This window comes from Xenopus laevis, chromosome 7S (genome assembly GCF_017654675.1).
Source record: "Xenopus laevis strain J_2021 chromosome 7S, Xenopus_laevis_v10.1, whole genome shotgun sequence".
Lineage (NCBI taxonomy): Eukaryota > Metazoa > Chordata > Amphibia > Anura > Pipidae > Xenopus > Xenopus laevis.
The window spans coordinates 32508863-32529623 of NC_054384.1; the positions used below are offsets into that span (position 1 = coordinate 32508863).

At 37.6% G+C, this 20761-nt stretch overlaps 1 protein-coding gene across 1 annotated transcript in view; it reads left to right on the plus strand.

Moving 5' to 3' along the window:
- Positions 1 to 20761, plus strand: part of LOC108697211 (PH and SEC7 domain-containing protein 1) — a 115158-nt gene that overhangs the window by 23169 nt on the left and 71228 nt on the right. The window contains exons 5-8 of the mRNA XM_018227127.2: positions 7322 to 7516; positions 11707 to 11787; positions 13721 to 13833; positions 19362 to 19420. Coding sequence (XP_018082616.1) covers positions 7322 to 7516; positions 11707 to 11787; positions 13721 to 13833; positions 19362 to 19420 — 448 coding nt within the window. The remainder of the gene's footprint in view (positions 1 to 7321; positions 7517 to 11706; positions 11788 to 13720; positions 13834 to 19361; positions 19421 to 20761) is intronic.

Consider the following 20761-nt stretch of genomic DNA (forward strand, 5'->3'; position numbering starts at 1 on the left):
CCCACAGTCGCAGGGGGGCTCGGGGAACAGGGGGCCCGGACTGTAGGGTCTGCTTCCTCTGTAGCGAATAAGAAAACCCTCTCCTTCCCAGCCATTTTTTTAACAGCTAGGAAGGTAAAAGCAAGTTGGATGGGACATGGTCAGAGTCGGGTGGGATGTGGACGGTGCAGAGGCATGCCGTGAGCAGAGGCAGGATGTGGGCGGGAGGATAGGGATTGGAGTGTGCCAGGCCCCTCTGAATAATTTCTTTGCAGGGGGACCCTGCGAACTCTAGTTACGCCATTGGTGCCGCCTGTTCTATATTTCAGTGGATGTAGTTGGGACGCTGGAGGCTGAGCACCCAGTGAGTTGGTGTATTTTAGAGACAGGAGGGGGAGTGCTGCACAGAGGGTTGTCTGAAGTGGTCTTTTCTATCTACTATATTGGGTTGCCACCATTTCTGTTATCAGATGGCAACGTCAAGGGGGCAGGTAATGATTTCAAGGGGGTGAGTTGATGAGGCTGAGGAACAGGTTGAAGAAGGAAGGAGACAGACTAAAATGTAAGTGGTGGGGATTAAACCGATTCTGGGTTCCAGCAGCAGAGCACTTCTTCCCTTAACATTGGTAGATGCAAAGCACAGTGCAAGGCAGAGAATCATGAAGGTTCAGTGAAGGCGTAGCCTCCCCAAAGAGATAACGACTGCTAAATACAAATACTACATATAGTTCTAAGCTCTTCCATAGTAAGCCATATATTAGTAGCCTTTCTAAAACAAAAATGCCCCTCTTTCCTGTCTGCCCTATACATGTTTTTACATTTTACCTCTTTGTGAAGGATTTGGTTTTTTTCCTCTGTGAAAATAGAATGATTATGGGTCTGCAAAGGCAATGATACAATGTAAAATCATGATATAAAAATTATTAAAAATAACATGCAGGTATGGACTGGTTATCCAGAATGCTTGGGACCTGGGGTTTTCCAGATAACGGAGTTTCCTTAATTAGGATCTTCATACCTTAAGTCAACTAAAAAATAATTAAAACATTAATTAAAACCAATAGGATTGTTTTGCCTCCACTAAGGATTAATTATATCTTAAGTTGGAATCCAATGTAAGGTATTGTTTTCTCATTACAGATAAAAAGTTAAAAGTTAAATGTAAATCATTTTATTAAAATTAACTCTGTGGGAAATTACCTTCCTATAATTTGAAGCTTTCAGGATAATGGATTTCCGGATAACGGATTCCATATCTGTACTAAAACCAGTTCTGATTCTGAAAGGTACTCTGGATGCCCCATATAATTAGTTTGCTGCCTATTCCCTATAGTTTACTCTATACGGTCCTCTCCAATAAAAGTAGATATAGTACTGCATTGACAAAATGGGGGCACATGGGGAATAAAAAGAGTAACAGATTTATTGTAGGTCAAAATGTTGAATCCAGGAGGATTCCCAGCAGTTTGGATTATTTTATGATTTAATATTTTTCTGAGATTCAGAAAATAGTCAATAAAAAGACTCCAGCGCCAAAGTATTTGAGACAAAAGCAACAATAAGTTACAGAATATAGTGTAATAATCCTGCTGATATGGTACACCCTTGTGATTTTAGTGCACGATAAACCCGAGAACATTATGACCACATCATAAATATCAATTGATCAGGCTGGACATCCACCCGTTGGGTAGTTCTCATCAGCATCATGATAAAAAAAAGGTGCACAAGTCCATTAGTCCCAGAGGCCAAGAGGGTTCACTATTCTTTGATTACTTGTGTAGTGTTATATTGATCCTTTATTCTGGAATATACATGTGGCAATTTCATTAGGTTATTGTTCTACATGAGTACAGCTGAATATGTCCTTTATTGGACATATATTAAACTTAGTCAGCTGAGTGCAATTATGGTAACATCTTATAGGTACCCAGGTACTTTCAGACAGGTTGTAATTATCATTTAGCCATATGCTGGCATTTGATTGAACACTGAGTCCATTTGGTGCCTGGTGTGTGGCATATTTTAAAATGGGTGTGTGTTTTTCCTAGGGATGCACCGAATCCACTATTTTCTATTCGGCCAAACCCCCGAATCCTTCGCGAAAGATTTGGCCTAATACCGAACCAAATCTTAATTTGCATATGCAAATTAGAGGTGGGAATTCATGCAATTTCCCACCCAGCCCCTAATTTGCATATTTGCTAATCGCATTGCGCAATTCCTTTTGTACATTATTTTGGTGATTATATTGAAATTTCAGTGCATTTTTAGCCATTTAATAGGTGTTGTTCGATTATTTCTGTCCATACTAAAATATTCAAACTTTGATTCTGACTGCTGATTACACTAGGGAGCACATTTACTTAGCTCGAGTGAAGGAATAGAATAAAAAATACTTTGAATTTTTTGGCTACTTCGACCTTCGACTACGACTTTGACGTCCAATCGAACGATTTGAACTAAAAATCTTTCAACTATTTGACCATTCAATAGTCGAAGTACTGTCTCTTTAAAAAAAACTTCGACCACCTACTTTGCCACCTAAAACCTACCGAGCATCAATGTTAGCCTATGGGAAAGGTCCCCATTCGACCCATAGTAAATGTGCCCCTAGGTAAAAAAAAAATAATTGATTTTCGTGGTTTTGTTGGATTTTAGTGATTTTATTACATTTTGCTTTGTTATTTGGTACTTCCTTTTGTCCATGGAAATTTTGTCTGCTATATAACTATTTTGGGGTCTCTGTGTGTGACATAGTTTGGTTTATCTATGCATCAAGCTGTTCAGGATTCCTTTTGCTGGTACGTTGCGAAATGTGGGGTGTATAATGGGGTGAAATGCAAGCTTTGTGACGATTTTCAGAAATTTCATAAAAAAGTGTTATCTTTAGCATAGCTTTGCAGTTTGGTAGTTTGCAGTACAAATACATATCTGCCCATTGTAGATGCGTCAGAATGTGTACTTTCGAGAAATGTATGGTTTTCTAGGGTCTAGGGGGTCTTAAGGTGCATAATACACATGCCGGGTGCTTATATTATTGCAGACAGTGTGTCATTCATGAAAATTCATATGTACTATTTTAATTTGGGGGGTCTCTGTTTGCCACATGGTTTGGAAAATCTTTCAATATTGAGCATCAAACTATTCAGTAGACCCCTAGCGTTCATATTTAGGATGCTTTATACTGGTAAGTTATAGAATGTGGGGTATATAATGGGGTAAAATGCAGCTTTGTGATGACTTTCATGATTTTTGGGGGTCTCTATGCACAGTGGGCACTGGAAGGACCCCTGGCAATCCTATTTAGTGTACTTTTTGTAGTATGTAATGATACATGGTAGTTTGGTAGTTAGGAGTAGAGAGACATAGTTACCCATTTTGGAATCAGCAGAATGTGTCCTTTTAAAAAATATATGATTTTCTGGGTAACCCTACCCTTTTTAGGATTTTTTGGCATTGGAATCTAAAGTAAGTCGTTTTCTGCCTTAATGCTTTTAAAATTCGGTAATATACTGCCGGAAGTTTTTTCTGTACGGAAGTCCTAAATCTCCCTAAAACTATACAGATCTGGTTTTGGCATGTTTGAGAGACATGAGGCTTTCCAAATCAGTTGGGTTTACATGTGTAAAATGAAATATTTCTTGTAATAAATTAATGTATTGAGAAAAATATACATTTTTAAAAAAATGTATTGGTATTTAGTGCTATAAATCTTTTTGCAGAGGTTGAAATACATGAAAACTCAGTCTGCAAGATGCAGTTTTCCATTACCTTTGTTCTCTTCCCACCTGTTGTCAACATTCACTTGATATGATTGATTTCCATGCATTAAGATTTATCGTTAAAGAAATGCACCCACGCTAAAATGTAGGTTTGTTTCCACAGGTGATATTGTCTTCTGTTAAAGACAGTAACGTAACTAGAGGGGGGGTGGGTCCTGGCGGGGACATACATCCGGGGCCCCCGCCCCCTCCGTACGGCCGGAACTCTGTCGAAGTCAGTGGCGCACTAGCTGCCGGGGGGGCCCTGAGGGGTTGCGGGCCCTGGCCCAATCGCACCCCCTGCTCCCCCGGAAGTTATGCCACTGGTTAAAGACTGAAACTAATGTGTCTAAAGGTTCTTAAAAATACATATATCTATATGTATATATATATATATATATATATATATATATATATATATATATATATATATATATATATATATATATATATATATATATATATATATATATATATACATGCATATCAAGTCACATATGCCACATCTGGCTTCCAGCCTCTTATGTGCTCATTGTCTTAATGGAGAGGATCTTCTGTCTCTATTGTATTTTGTCCCAGCTAATCCGTTTCCGTTTAACTGAGGTTTTTTCTATATTGGTATTATATGAGATGATTAAGATGCAGAAAAATGTTTAATTTTTGATAATGCCCCACTGGCGTGATTTATTTGCGGAGGATTATTTACCATCCTGTGGTTGTAGGAGTGCTAGCTCTTCTATTTGGATTAATTAAAGAGGATTATCACACATAATTAGTACTGTCAGTAGAAGTAAGGATAGGATGTATAGGATAATCTGTATGATGAATACAGAAAGCCCAGTGATGTGTTCAACAATTATAATAATATGTGTTTATGTTGTTTGCAATATAGTTTCTCTGATGTATGTTTGACTTCTTTTAAAAGCATTTAGAAAATAATTACTGGGCATCTTCTTTTCTCCCTGGTACAGATGTACCTACCATCTTTTATTATGAGCACCAAGCTTTTTTTTGTTTTTTAAAGTTTTTATTTTTAATTAAAATGTAACATTTACAAAACCAATAGAAAACAGAGAAGAAAGAAGAAAGAAGAGAGAGAGAGAGAGAGAGAGAGAGAGAGAGAGAGAGAGAGAGAGAGAGAGAGTAGAGAGGGGAGGTAGAGGTACAAGTTGTCATATACATTATTTGAATATTTAGCTAGGTACCCCATATGGCCTCAAATTTTCTCAAACATCCTCTAGCCAGACGTTTAGGGATTTCCAATGCATTAATATGCCTTTTTTGGCATAGCAAACAAGATGTAGGTAACACCCTCTGGAGTAGGAATGAAGCTGCAAATCCCCTGTTAATCCCAATAGACAGAATTCTGGTGAGCGAATATTTGGTAATGCAAGCTTTTCATTTACGTATTGAAGTACTACACCCCAGAATCTCTGGATTACCGGACAGGACCAGAACATATGGAACATGGTGCCAGTTTCCACTCTGCACTTGAGGCATTGATCTGATACAGTTTCATAAATTTTTGCCAGGCAGTAAGGAGTTAAATAGACTCAACCTGTCCCTTCCATTTTTCCATTCCATTTTATCCTTCCATTTTTCTTCGTCCAGGGCGGGGATATCTCTTTGCCATTTGTCCCTAACACTCTCAAGGGCAGAGGGACCAGTGGTAGATAGTATAGTATATAACCAGGATAGGGGTTTTGTCAGGTCTAGCCTGTATAAATAGGTGTCAAGCGTTGTCGTTTCTATGTTTACATAGTTATGTTTATTGGAAACTGTACATAAAAAGCATGACGTATTTGCAAATATCGAAATAAAATATGTGGGTGGGGTTGGGCTTCCTGTCATATTGTGTCATTCGCTTTGCATTCACCCCCAGAGTCAATATACCCAAGAGTTTTAATCCCCAACTGTGCCCACCTGGCGATGTCTGAGAGTGAGTGAAAGTGGGGGAGGTGATTATTGCCCCACAACAGTATGCGGGGACCAGGCTGTAGAGGCGCCCCGGACTCATTATATAGCCTTCTGAAATGCTTGTACCACCGTGTGCATAGTAGTAGTGGTGAAGTAATGGGGTGAGACACCTTGGTAGGGAGTTTAGCAAGAGCACCAAGCTTTTTCACTTGTAGGCTCAATAATACATATTAACAAAACTAACTCAAACAGTGGAGAAGAGTCACAAGCTGTTAATGGGTGTTACTCAGTGACTACCAATGATGACCCTGACCACCAACCCAAGCACCAAACAGAACAAAGGATGGCATTACAGGGTGCACACCTCCCTTAACAATCAAGTAAATCAACCAAGTGCAAATTGTCAGAGACAGTATATATTGGGCATTTCTGTAATCTTCCGACTACAGGTCTGTAAGCCACAGGACATGCAAGGCAGTGGGAACTCAAGTCTTGGCTGGAGGGGTGCTCACTACAGACAGATGCTGCTTTTAATAACAGTTATATTTTCAAACAAATGATTGCATGCTTATAAAAAGTTAACAGCCTGATTAAAGTTGTTTTATCTCATTATACAGTTGTGCAATTGTTTCTCTAATATTTGATATAAGGATTGCTCACTCAAATATAAAAAGGCAAAAATGTATTTAATCAAAAACACTTATATATCAGCTTTGGCCCAATAAGGCCTTATTGGGCCAAAGCTGATATCAATACAGGCTGTGCACATTCCAAATTGTGCTTTTTGTGTAATTGTTTCTCCACAGAGAAAGAGTTGGTCCCAGAAAGTATTTCAGGTATTACCAGGTTAGTGGAGGCAAAGTGCAAGTTACCCAGGGCTGCAAGCATAGTAATATGTAGAAAACAACAATGCTTATGGTGTTTCCTTTAGACCCTTTGCTTTAAAAAACTGAACAAGATCTTTAACATGATTTGTATGAACCCCACTCTGATAAGACCTAAAGACTTTACTACATGACATCATTACTAATGAAATTATTAGTGTAAGGAAAGATTAGGAATGGAATACCATTACCAATTACCATTACAACAAGTGTCTGTGTTAGGGCAGGACTAAACGGCAGATTCTGCCACGATCCGACGCGCTGCGCTAAATCACAGGCGTCACGTCGGATGCGACGGAAATAATGTAAGTAATTCAATTGTCGCATTGTGTCGCTGCATTGATGCCACACGACTGTCGGATGCAGACGCTGCTGGTTATTATGGAACCCTATAGCAATCTTTATTATTAAATATTTGTTTATTTATATAACACCATTGTCTCCATCATGCACTTCACACTGCAAGAAGATACAAACACAAGACACAAGTTTACATGTAGAAACCATGACTTTTTCACTAGAGCAGGTTTACTTCAGTACATTTGAATTGTGTTAAGATACAATTGGGGGAGGGCCCTGCTCACAAGAGGCTACAATCTGTGACTTTTCTTACATTACCTTCCCAAGTTAAATAATCTACATTATATTTGAAATATATTGTATTTGAAATAAAGTCTACATTTTTTGCTTTTGTTAAGGTTTATTAACAGATAGAACTGATTTTCCAATGTAATAGCAGCTCTTTCTGATTACCTACCTCTTTAATTTTTTTTTAAGTGAACCTCCCCTTGGCAACTTGGCCTCTGAATTTGACTCCGAGATGGACAGCACGGAGCAATTAGCTCTAGGAAGCACAGATACCCTGTCCAATGGCCACAAGGCAGACCAAGAAGCTGCAAAGCGTCTGGCAAAGAGACTTTACAATCTTGATGGGTTCAAAAAAGCAGATGTGGCGAGGCACCTGGGGAAGAAGTACGTGTGGGTATTGTAAGAACTATATATATATATATACCAAAGACCTCTTATCCAGTGTCTGTGGTGTGGTGGACCTTTGGTGGATTTCATCTTGAACCAACTTTTATTGTCTGTTAACACTTCATATTTACATCTGTGGTGATGCATGTAGCTGTGTATGTTCCCTATTATAATCCACTCTATATGTGCAAGCACTCTTCATGTCATTGGCACATTCTACTGTGCAATATGAATGGATATGGTCAGATAAATTTGGATGGTCATCCTCTGTGAGATTTGTGCAGCTTCTCATTGCTAAAGGGATGGGTGTGGGTCAATACAAAAATTACAAAGATATTTGAAATAATCTATCTATTCCTCCCTATCCTCCTGTCAGCAATCTGTCCCTCTTCATGTAGGATTCAGAGTCCGATTTGACAGTTAGGTCAAATACATTGGCTTGCTCACTTTTCCTAGACAATGTATTAGAGCTAACTTTTCCAAAATAACTGATGCCGACACAAAGCCTCATGTGTACAGACAAAAGGGGTATAGAGAAGAATAACTTGATCTTTTCAGAAAATGGCAGATATTTTTTTATATATTATTTATAGAATGTTTCTTATCCCAATGAAATGCTTATATTAACTTGCATTAAAGTGATGCTGACACTAAAAAAATTTTTTCAAAATATTAATCTACAAAAATTACCTATAGGTCATGTTGACGTTTTTCACTGATAGTTCAGCTTTTGTGACTTGAAGTTCCTAAACCTGACTGTTTTGCCAACCTGACTGTCCCTTCTTAACCTGTCAGTTTCTAATGCTAACAGACTACTGCTGCACAAATATGGCAGCCCCCTTATAGAGGAACATGGGGGTAAGAAAGGTCATGTAAGCAAATACATGTAAGGCAAATATTTTTATGGCAAAATTATAAATAGCATTGAAAGACAATATTATGATAGATATATAAAAAAAATATTTACTAGTGTCAGTATCTCTTTAAGTAGTGAATAATGAAAGTGCTAAATATCTGGCCAAATTTGCTGCAAACAAAATAAAGAGGTATTAGGTTTTAACAGTGACTTAACTTGCGACCGGCGGGCCCCCTGCCAGCCCACCCCCCCCCAAAAATGCAGGGCAGATTACTCCCTAAGAAATTCCCCCCAACCCTGCTACCAGCGCCGATCCGCGCCTTTATGCCGCCTGAGGCGGCCTTCCGTTGCCGCCCCGACCCCTCCTCACGGCGCTCACATTTTCTGCGCAGGAGGGGGTCGGGGCGCTGCACGACGCTAGTGCAGAGAGCGCGTTTGCGCTCTCTGCACTAGAAGAGCCGAATTTCCGGGTTGAAAACCGGAAATTCGGCTCTTAGTTACCAGGAGCGGCATTTTTGCCGCCCCTGGTAACCAGGGGGGCGCTGCCGCCTGAGGCGAGTGTCTCAACTCGCCTCATTGGTGGAGCGCCCCTGCCTGCTACCTACGATAGCACCATTATTCTTAACTATATATTTTACGAATTGCCTACTTCGCAAAAAATCCCACATCATCACCAATATGGCTGAGTCTTTTAAGGTGTATAGGGAATCTAAAATATTATGATTTTAAATCACCAGCTACAAAATGGCACCTTTGCTCTTTGTGACTTATTATTTTACAACTTTTAGAATTAATTCATTAAAAACCTTGACTGTTATTCTGTCTACAGAATATAAGCAAAAGCACCCATGAGATAGTTGGAACCAAACTGCAACTTTAGTTAAGTGGGGCTTAGTAAGTAAGATATGCTCAGTCATAGGTAACACTGGGAATGACAGATACAAATGGGCTAGCTAGTGAGCAGCTTGAGCTCCACCAAGGAGATTTAGTACGGATTAGAATCCTGCTTGCACTACTCAGAGTTGCAACCAAGCATATAGATAGGGACTCCTGTAGCTTGCCTAGATTCCATTTGAGGAGGTTCCTGAAAACAGGGAGTGCCATTCCTAAATTGAAATAATCCACAATTACCCTGAGTAATTGTGTTGTATGTTCCTTGTCTAATTCTCAAAGTCTTATATGAATCCAGTTGAAAAGCCTTCATTGTTAAGTTTAAGAGCCACTGGTGTCCACTTATTGAATTATTCCTGAACTCTATAGATCCTCAACACCCTGCCTCCAACATACCCAAGGGCCCACACCAAAAGATTAAAAATTACATGCATAACGTATTGGTAAAGATGAAAGTCCCAAGAGCAACAGGTGCCTCCATTTAACTATAGCCTTGCACATGGATTATCTGGCAGTGCTGACAAATCTTCTAGAGCTATGGAATGAGCAAGGAAAATTAAGCAGATTTTAAATATAACTTTTTCTTTTTTTTTTTTTTTTTTTAAAAAAATCCCAAAACAATTAACAAACAGTGGGAGTGATGGGCGGACTTTCCAAACTTTACACACCACATATTAAAATTACATAAAGTTACAATTTCTTCCCCTAAATAACCTCAGAGAAGAAAATTCACACCCACATACAGTATATATATATATATATATATATACATATGTGTGTGTGTGTATATATATATATATATATATATATATATATATATATATATATATATATATATATATATATTTAATGAAGGACCAGCAGTCCTATTGATACGATGAATGAATTATTTACTTCATATCACATCACCAGGAGGCATGTGTGAAATGAAATGAATTATTCATAGTAGTGTTGGTCCTTCATCTAATATAATGTATATAATTTTGACCACACAACCCTTATTCATAGACATGCTGACTATGTGGACATAGTGGGTTATATATATATATATATTTCCTCGCACATACACAGATCACTGTCCATAATCCCTTATTTCTCATTACCTGCAATTTATTTGTGAAAAAATATTGAGAAAGAAACCATAGGATTGATGGCATTTTAAGATCTTATGGTTTAGGGAACTTACAGTATATAGTATTCCAGCACTCACATAACTATACAATACATACAATTTTATAACTAAATGCAATAATACACTAGCATTAGGTAATAGCATTCAAATTTGTGGTGAACATGTATGGAGGGGTGTGTGTATGGATGCTGGGTTTTCATTTGGAGGGGTTGAATTTGATGGACTTTGTCTTTTTTCAACCCGATTTAACTATGTAACTAATTATGTAACTTCAGTTTCTGCGTAAGGCAGCAGACCAGATACAGGGTGGGGGATCCCTAGTTTTGTGTCAGAGTGGACCTTTTCAAAAAAATCCTTTTCTGATAACCAGAATATTTACTTCTATAGAGCCAGGGCTATAGTTATATCTAGGCACCTGAGGTCTGTGCCTCTGGTGCACTCGTGTTTATATACTGAATTAAAATTGTTTTGAAATACAAAAATTAATCTACCCAGCCACCACTGGAAACTTTCTGTTCAAATGGGGGGGGGGTACATAGCACGTCACAGGTCGTCCGTGCATGCTGAGTTGCGAGCCTAGGGTGGCAATGGACCTAAATACAGCACTGTATAGAGCCATATAATGAATTACGGAAAAATAGGGAAAGCAATTAGAAAAACACTGATTCTATTAAAAATAAAACTCAATGTTGGGAACTGAGAGATGTTTTTAATATGCACAAGGTTTCACCACTCAGAAGCCATTCTGCATCCTACACTGTCCTCTTTTTGCATAATCTCTTATATGCACAGTGCTGGAGGGATAAAACAGATTCTCCTCAGGCCTAGGCAAGATTAAACCAGCCTACCTGCTACTTTATATCAGATCACTCTGAAATTCAGCAAAGACCTGTCCAATCCAGTACAGAGCACAACATAACTGGACTGCGTTACTGCCAGAGCACTTATTACTAATTTATTTTAGAAAGCTCTTTGCACCGCTCATCAGTTTTGGAAAAGCCACTTAACACAGGTGCATCAATAAGCAGCTATAATTCAGGTTATCTGAGGTTTTGATACTTTGTAGATAAGTATTAGAGACATGTACAATATGTGAATATTTCCAAATGATTTACCATTTTCCAAATGAATGACCACTTTGGCCATCCAAATTTCTCCTTTCTTTATTCATTCTTTTTAATGTCTTCTTTAAAACTGGTTTTGTAATTCTGTGGACTAATCACTTTGTAAAATGTATAATTGTTATGTCCGCCCTCTGCTCAAAGTGTGAGTATGAATGCCATTAATTAGTCTGCTTGTTCCTTGCAGCAATGAGTTCAGTAAGATGGTTGCAGAGGAATACCTCAAGTTTTTTGTCTTCACAGGGATGTCTCTTGACCAAGCCCTCAGGTCAGTTGTTTGAAGTATTGCTTTTTTATTCTATCTTTATTATGGAATAAAACTAAAGCTAAAAACCCAAATGTAAATGTAGAGTACCAGACTGAATATCTGAGACATCAAATTGATCTCCTTATGGCAAACTTGTCATACCTTGTCTGTTCTCCGGCAATTCCAGGTCCAGCCTTTGGCTAAGGCCCCTTAGAGGACCAGTCAGGATCTCTCTTAACTCACAAAATGAGATCAGATATAGAAAATATTTGTGTGTCCATTATTCAGTTTTAAGACTGTTTTACCTTACCTGACTTTCAAGCTAGAATTTTAAATGTATCTAAGGGCACAAATGGCCTCTATAAATCATATTCAGAGACCATGTAAGGTGGATTAAACCTGGGGTTACTGCCCAGAGGTACCTATAGCAGACATTAAGCAATGGGCTGCCTTGAACTTGCCAGTTTTGCATATTTTTAATCCAGTACAAAGAGTACAGAGTGCAGCAAGACCTTGGATGCCCGCAGACTGCTTTTAACTATTTCATGAATATACAAAGGGGCAGATTTATCAAGGGTCGAATTTCAAAGTCAAAAATACTTCAAAATTCGACCATTGAATTGAAATACTTCAAATTCGAATATCAAATTCAAACTTTTTTCATCGAATTTGGGCATTCTGCGGTCGAAGAAAAAACTATTCAAACGATTTTATCGTACGATCGAACGATTTTACTTCGACTTCAAAAAACATAGAAAAATGCTGTAGAAGGTCCCCATAGGCTAACATAGCACTTCGGCAGGTTTAATTTGGAGAAGTATTGAAGGCAACATTTTTTTCCGGCAGGTTTAATTTGGCGAAGTATTGAAGGCAAAGTTTTTTTAAAGAGACAGTACTTCGATTATCAAATGGTCGAATATTCAAACTATTTTACTTCGTATCCAATTAGAAGTCGTAGTATCCTATTCGATGGTCGAAGTATCCAAAAATTACTTTGAATTTCGAATTTTTTTACTTCGAAAATTACCTCTAATTCACTTAAAATCTGATAAATCTGCCCCTAAAGGTGTGAGATTATGCAATTGGAGCTCCAGAAGTCAAAAGCAAATGGGGTTTCTCTAGAAACCTCACCGTATCTATAGTTTGGGAAGACCCACAACAACCTATGGTCTCCAGCCCACAGTTTGAGGACCACTGTGTTAACTGAAAATATACACCTATGTTTAATGAAAAACCAGAAATTCTAATTCACAATTTTTGCCACTCAAACTCAAATTATCATGAAAATACAAGTTTGAATGTTTATAAATCTGGCCCATAATTTAGACATATGTCACAACACAAAATGTTACTAATTACTACATTAATAGAGTATCAAAAGCAATATGGGGCATTTTGACAGAGGTTTTGTTTGTTGCCCTTAAAAAGAAACGTTCACATTTTCCCCCAGTTCAGCCAGATCACAGTGAGTAGTAGGTTTTACTAGTGGCAGTTTCAATGTTATCCTATGGAATGTTTTTTTGTCACCTGAGGAATAAAAGATTTAACTGTGGGCAACAGATCTCATTGAGTGCTCTCACCCTTAAGGAGAAATCTCTGGGGGTTACAGCCCCCAGTGAATCTTGCTGCATACCTGTTACGCCCGGGTAATGCTTGCAGTGCAGTGCAAAAACGTCTATTTCTTCTCTTGGGCAATTCTGCAGGGCACATGCACAGAACATAAATCTCCATATTGCCCACATGCCCCAACTGTAGAGAAATGAAGAAAAAGACACAAGCAGTACCCTGAGTAGAAGCGTACCAGCCCCGGGTACCAAGTAGCAACTATAATTATGGAGAAGTAGTGGGTGTTAAACAAATTGGCACCTCAAGTGATTTTTTTGACATGCTTTGTGTTACCTTTGTGTTAACCTTTATTGCATCAGCTTAGCATATTTATGTTTCCCTACTGTAGGATGTTCCTGAAAGAGCTGGCTCTTATGGGAGAGACGCAGGAGAGGGAGCGGATATTAGCACATTTCTCTCAGCGATATCATCAATGTAATAGTAACAGCATCCCTTCAGAGGGTGAGAAACCACAGTGTCATAATTACTATGTCATAATTACATGCATGTTACTATAAGCACTGTGTTTATGGTTACTATGGGTTTGTGGGGTTGTACATTCTTGGAATACATTCACCATAGACATAAAGAAGAATATCTTAAAACACACAATAACAACCAATCATTCAACAATGAAAATATGTGTAATGCTTGAGAGAGGAGTGCATTAAAGTTAGAGATATTCTTCCACTTAAGAAACTTAAGCTTACACAGCATTATAATTTATAAGAAGGTATCCAGTGGGATAAACATTCCACAGTATTGGATGGAAGATAAACACAACATACCTATGGTTTTTCTCAGCGGCTTGTGCTTTATGTGATACGGCCTTTCTAGAAATTGGTAACATTTTTGCTTATTATTGAGCACAACTGGTGCCAAGAGCAATAGAAAATCATGGTCCACATTATGCTATTGGCAATTATTTACCAATATGGTGAAAGTAACTGCATAATGGTTCAGATTTTTAATGATGTGTCACAGTTTCTGCCAGTCACTTATTAGTCAGTAGTGACATTTGTTACTGTGTGATTGGATTTAGGGATTACAGATTAATTAGATGGAGGGTATATTAAAAATGTCTTTTTGACATTTTATTTAATTCTATTAAGAACAGCAACTAATGTGTAATACTTAACTCCCGTGAATTATATCACAGCCGTAGCTGCACACTGTTATTTAGTAAATGTCCAGTTACATGCAAAGTCTAATAGGCCTATTAATAAAGGCCTCAAAAACATGACCAATTTAATTTTTGAGCTTAGAATCATGCATAGTTATAAAGCTGTGTAATTAATTTTCGACAATTTTCGAAAAGTCTTTGCTGCCTGAATTGCCCCATTGAGTTCATCAGGTTATGACAGGTCTGTCCGCTGTGAGTGTGGGATAAAAACAATACAAACCTTTAGAAATAACTAAAGGTGGCATGAATTAACATATAAATAAAAATATAGCTTTGGAAATATGCTTTTTAATTTTGCCGTAGAGTTGTCATCATTTATAATCTATACTTAGTGATTTCACTTATCTCTAATGGGCCAAATGGTTACTTATTGCCTGTATTAGTTACTGAACATTATATAATATTTACATGCATTTGATAATATATTAGCCCAAAGCAGAGAAGTTGGAAGCAGAACATCAGCATTTGTTTTGCTAATGTTAACCAGCCTTGCATAAAATGTGTTCAAATAGGCATTAAATGTTCTCTCTGGCTAATTTCTCAAGCAGTTGCTAATTTATTTAGTTTAGTATCTGCCTGTTAATTTAATAGTTATCTGTTATTTTTATCTAATATGTGGACAGCTTCAAATCATCCCATAGATTTTCGATGATATTCAAGTTGGGGGACTGTGACGGCCATTCCAGAATATTGTACTTCTCCCCCTGCATAAATGCCTTTGTAGGTTTCGGTGTGTTTAGGGTCATTGTCTTGTTGGAATATCCAACCCCTGCATAACTTCAATTTTGTGATTGATGCTTGAACATAATCCTGAAGAATTTGTTAATATTGGGTTGAATTCATCCGGCCCTTGACTTTAACAAGGGCCCCAGTCCCTGAACTAGCCACATCCTATAATGTAAGTAAGCTGGTAGAACCCTGGTTGGTGTATGAGTAAAATTGCCCATACATTACAGGGACTGGGTTTTAATATGTTATTTAGGTTTTGCCAAAATCAGGTCACTTACATGGGTTTTAAAACAGTTTTACATATAATGGCAAGTAAATTCTAGCTATGCTACCATAAAAACAGATCTGATACAAGGTGACTGTTTTTTGCACTTTGCAAACTGCATTCCTCTACTGCAAATGCTGCAGGTCTCTGGGCCCCATTTTGGTGAGCAGATACTTGCTGCTGCCCTTATGAATACAGTGCTGCCTACATTTAGCAGCGCTATATTTTTGACGGTGGGTAGAGAAGGCACATAGGCTTCTCCCCTCCCACTTGCTAATATGAACGGTATTCTAACGTGCAAGTTAGGGATTAGCAAAGAATATAGGCCACAATGGGGCTGACTGAGTATTAAGGGGCTCTTGCACTTCTTCCCCAATCGTTATAAATAGTGTATCCTAATATGAATTAATATAAATTACCTGCTCTAACCTACAGGTGGCTAATTTTTTAATCTGCCTTGTATGCTCTTAAAAGTGATATTCTTGCTTTATGTTTTAAGCTTTATGTTGCAGATGCCACAAATACCCTCTAGTGGACCTAGAGGTTACAATAAGCTAAAGCAGACATAAACATTCTGGCAATGTACATTAAATGCCAGTAAAAGTAGTCAGACCCTTTGTTATAGCTTTTTTTTTTGCCAAGTATTGTCTCATCCTCAAGCCTGACTGGTTATACCAGCTCATTCCATGCAAGCTTTTCCCAGCCTCTGCTGTTGCCCTGCATGTGAAAAATAAAGGCTTTTATTTTAATGGAGTGCTGCCCGTTTGAATTCCTAACAGCTTTTCCCAGCCTGTCAGGTCAGGTCCTGATTTATATCCAGTCACAACAGCCTTTAAATTACTATCTTATTCCTTTGTGGCACCACCAATATTTTACGGTGGAAACCCTGGTGGCAGGAGATGTTTTTCCATTATATTTTTTCTTGCATCCTTATTACTGGTTGTCTGTGCTGCATTTGTAATAATATTATGTACTAACAGTTTGGGTTTGCAATGCTTTCAAGTTCAGTCTTTTGCCCATTCCTGCTATCACCCTTCTATATTCTTCTTTATTAACCATACACAATGAAAACTTGATTCTCAGCTAAAAACTCATGTTTGTGGATTTACAACTCACAACTAATATAAAGCTACTTGCTTTTATTTCCTAAGATAAGGGGGGGAAACAAGATATTACTTGATGCCTCTGCTATATTTATGATCATTTGTCAAAGAATTAGTAACAAGGACATTTTCCTGTATTCTTCCTACCACACTGCTACTGTTACTCATGTGACTAGAGTAATATACTGGGTGTCACAATTTACCTGTGTTGAATCACTCGTCCCAGTCAGTTTACAGTCTATTGTGGGAAATGGTATATAGTTTCCGGTACACCGATAAAGGTGACGTTTTTATGAATATATAAATTATTTCTTAGATCTGAAAGGGTTAGCATTCAGACCCCTTGTACACTAAAGGTCAATTTGCATGATATATTGATGGAATGCTTAAGCAGCGAGCCATTTGGTTGGAAGCCAAGAGAAATCCAAGAGATCTGAGTCAGCGGTTTTAGCATTTTACAGCGGCTGATGCTTCATTCACCAATAAACTGACATAACTGTGTCAATAAATGTGGGCCATTCTCTCAGCAGCATATCTGTTTGCTTTAAAGAACTGAGAGCACAAAAATGAAAAATATTTATGTGGCCAGTGCAATACGATTCTCTGGCTGGTGCGGGTAACAGCACTGGAGTAAATTTGGCAGTTAATGAGAAAAAATGCAGAAATTAGTTTGTGTAATGAAAGTGCTGCTAATCTGACTAAAGGGGGTTGATCAAAGCTTATAATATTAAAACAAGGGTATTTTCCGTTACAAGTTTATTATCATCAAGCTGACAAACCACCTTTGAATTAACTTTTTGTATGTTATAGAATGGCCAGTTCTAAGCAACTTTTCAATTGGTCTTCATTGTCTATTTTCTATAGTTTTTAAAATATTTGCCTTTTTTCTTCTTGATTCTTTCCAGATTTCAAAAGGGGGCTACTGAACCCATTTAAAAACAAATGCTCTGTAAGGCTACACATTTATTGTTATTGCTACTTTTTATTACTCATCTTTCTATTCAGGCCTCTCCTATTCATATTCCAGTCTCTTATTTAAATAAGTGCATGGTTGTTAGGGTAATTCGGGCCCTATCAACCAGATTGCTGAAATTGAAAACTAAAGAGCTGCCAAATAAAAAGGTAAATGACTCAAAAAAAATTAAAATCAATTGCATAGTATCTCAGAATATCACTCTTTACATCATTCTGAATGTTAACTCAAAGGTAAATAACCTCTTTAACTCTGGTTTAATGTCCAATTTGAGGGCCAACATCTTTTCTGCTTTTCTGCCACCACTCAGAAATAATAGTTTCATAATGATTATTATTATTAACATTTATTTATATAGCGCTAGCATATTTCGCAGCACTGTAAAGTAATGTGTTTATACAACTTAATCACATTAATTACATACATAGAACATTTGAAGTTACATACATCACAACCAACACCGGTACAAAAGTTGAGGAAGGCCCTGTGCAAAGGAGCTTACAATCTAAAGGGAAGGGAATAAGACACAAGGTGTGGGAGTGGGCAAGATCAGAATTAAAGGAGTGAGAGATGTAGTACTGTATGTGGTATTGCATTTGGTAGTTAAGCAGAGGGTAGGCTTCTCTAAAGAAGTGGGTTTTAAGAGATCTTTTGAAAGCAGAAAGGTTGGGAGAAAGTTGGACAGACCGTGGGAGAGAGTTCCAGAGGAGGGGTGCAGCCCTTGCAAAGTCTTGAATGGGAGCATGTGAGGAGGTAATGAGAGAAGAGTTGAGTAGCAGGTCAGTGGAGGAGCATAGTAAGTGGTTGGGTGAGTATATAGAGATGAGATCAGAGATGTAGGGTGGGGCAGAGTTATGAAGTGCTTTAATGTCAGGTCATTAATTTGAATTTTATTCTGAGGTAAGTCACACATGGTAGATAGAAAAATATGGTCAGGGCAGGTTGTGTTTCAGCTTCGAGAAGTTAATCAATATTAATCAGTTCTGAGTAGTAATACAAGTCATTGACAAATAGGCATATGCATAAAAATAGATTGCATTTGCAGCAAAATTTACACTTTTCCATGTGTCTTGATCTCTTAAAGGGGTTGTTCACTTTAAAACACTTTAGTTCAGTTGGTTTCAGATAGTTCACCAGAAATAAAGACTTTTTCCAATTACTTTCGATTTACTTTTTGTGACTGTTTTTCAAATTTTGAAGTGTAAAATTTCATTTTTCACCTTCTAAAGCAGCTCTGGGAGGGGGGGTCGCCAACTCTTTAACTGTTTTAAATTGATACATTTAGTTGATACATTTGTAATCTTTATCCCTGCTGAGCAGAATCCCTGAGTTTCATTAAAGGCAGCTGTTGAATTGATACAATAGTTGCTAATATTCCACAGATGCTGCTGAGAAATGTATCAACTAAATGCAGGACAATATAATTTCAGAATGCTCCTGGATCACTGAGCTGCCAAACTGAAACACTAGAGACATGAACATTAAACTTTCAACTTAAATTAGGAAAACAGTTAAGAGTAAAAGATGGAAAGCAATTTAATTAATTGTTATGGTGAACAACTGAACTGAAAAAAAGTGTGGAAGGTGAACAACCTCTTTAAGTTAAAATCTACCTGTATTTGCCACATTTCTCTTGCCTATATATACACAGTATCTAAGTAGAGATGATGATTACCATTCCAATGAATAAAATGCAATCTGTACATAGTGTAATTCTACTTGTTATTTTCTTTCTAGATGGCGTTCACACATTGACCTGTGCACTGATGCTGTTGAACACTGATTTACACGGCCATGTATGTATAATTGTATATGCAATTTATTGCAAGGGGCAGATTTATCAAGGGTCGAATTTCGAGTTTATGGGAGTTTCTAAAAACTCCCATAAACTCGAATTTTTTTAAAAAAAAGATGAATAGAAATTTATTAAAAAAATAGAATTCTTTAAATTTGGGTGAATAGGATCGACCTGCAAACTCGAATCTAAATTTAAAAAAAAACTATTTTTAAAAGTCCACCATACGACTCCAATTTGATTGTAGGAGGTCCCCCATAGGCTAAAACACCAATTCAGCTGGTTTTAGATGGCAAATAGTCGAATTTGAATTCTTAAAGGGACAGTACATGATAAATTAGGACTATTCCATAGTTTAATTACGCTTAGGGGCACATTTACTGAGGATCGAAGTGAATTCGAAGTGAATTTTCGAATTCAAAAATTTCAAATTTCAAAGTAATTTTTGGGTACTTCGACCATCGAATAGTCCAAATTCGACTTCGACTTTGATTTGAATTGGAAAAACTTAGAATATTCGACCATTTGAAAATCGAAGTACTGTCGACTTCGACTTTGAATATTGAACTACTGCAATTCGATGGTCGAATTTCGAAGTTTTTTTCACTTCGAAATTCGATCCTTAGTAAATGTGCCGCTAAAATAAATTCGAATTGAATTTTCAATTTGATCCTTGATAAATCTGCCCCTAAATGTGACTCTATAATGATATTATTTCCATAAATACCATAGGCTAGTATAAACCTAGTATCCTTTTCTTTTAATATATGGTATGTGTAGATGTTTGATTCCAAGAGTTGTTTAAATTATCACTTACATGAATCTTGTGTTTAATTTTACCTGCAGTAGCTAAAAATATACAAGCTTAATGTACATAACCTGAGATCCCATACAGAAATTACATTGCTTGAAGCTGTAAATATTTACTTGAAGTGGATCCCAGTGACTTGGTATGAATACTTACAGGAGTGATACTAGCCCCTTTGCTGCTTGAGGCAGCTTGCTGCTGCTGACCCCCACCCGCCTGCGCTCATCTTTTTGGTGCTGGAGGGGGTCTGGGGAGCCAGGACGCTACCGCAGAGAAGCACAATTGCACTCCTTGTGGTAAAGTTACCATGAGCGGCAACCCTGGTAACCAGCGGGGCGTCTCATTGGTGCAGTACCCCTGCATACTCAGTAGTTTTATAACTAAATAACTGGTAACAGGTGCAATGAATGCTTCCGAATAGGTTACAAAGTTACAAATTGTATTACCCCTTTAAGTGCAACAGAATCCACAATCTGTGGATAAAAAAGACTTAAATGCCACAGATTGTAGATTCTATTATCTGCAGCACCTCCA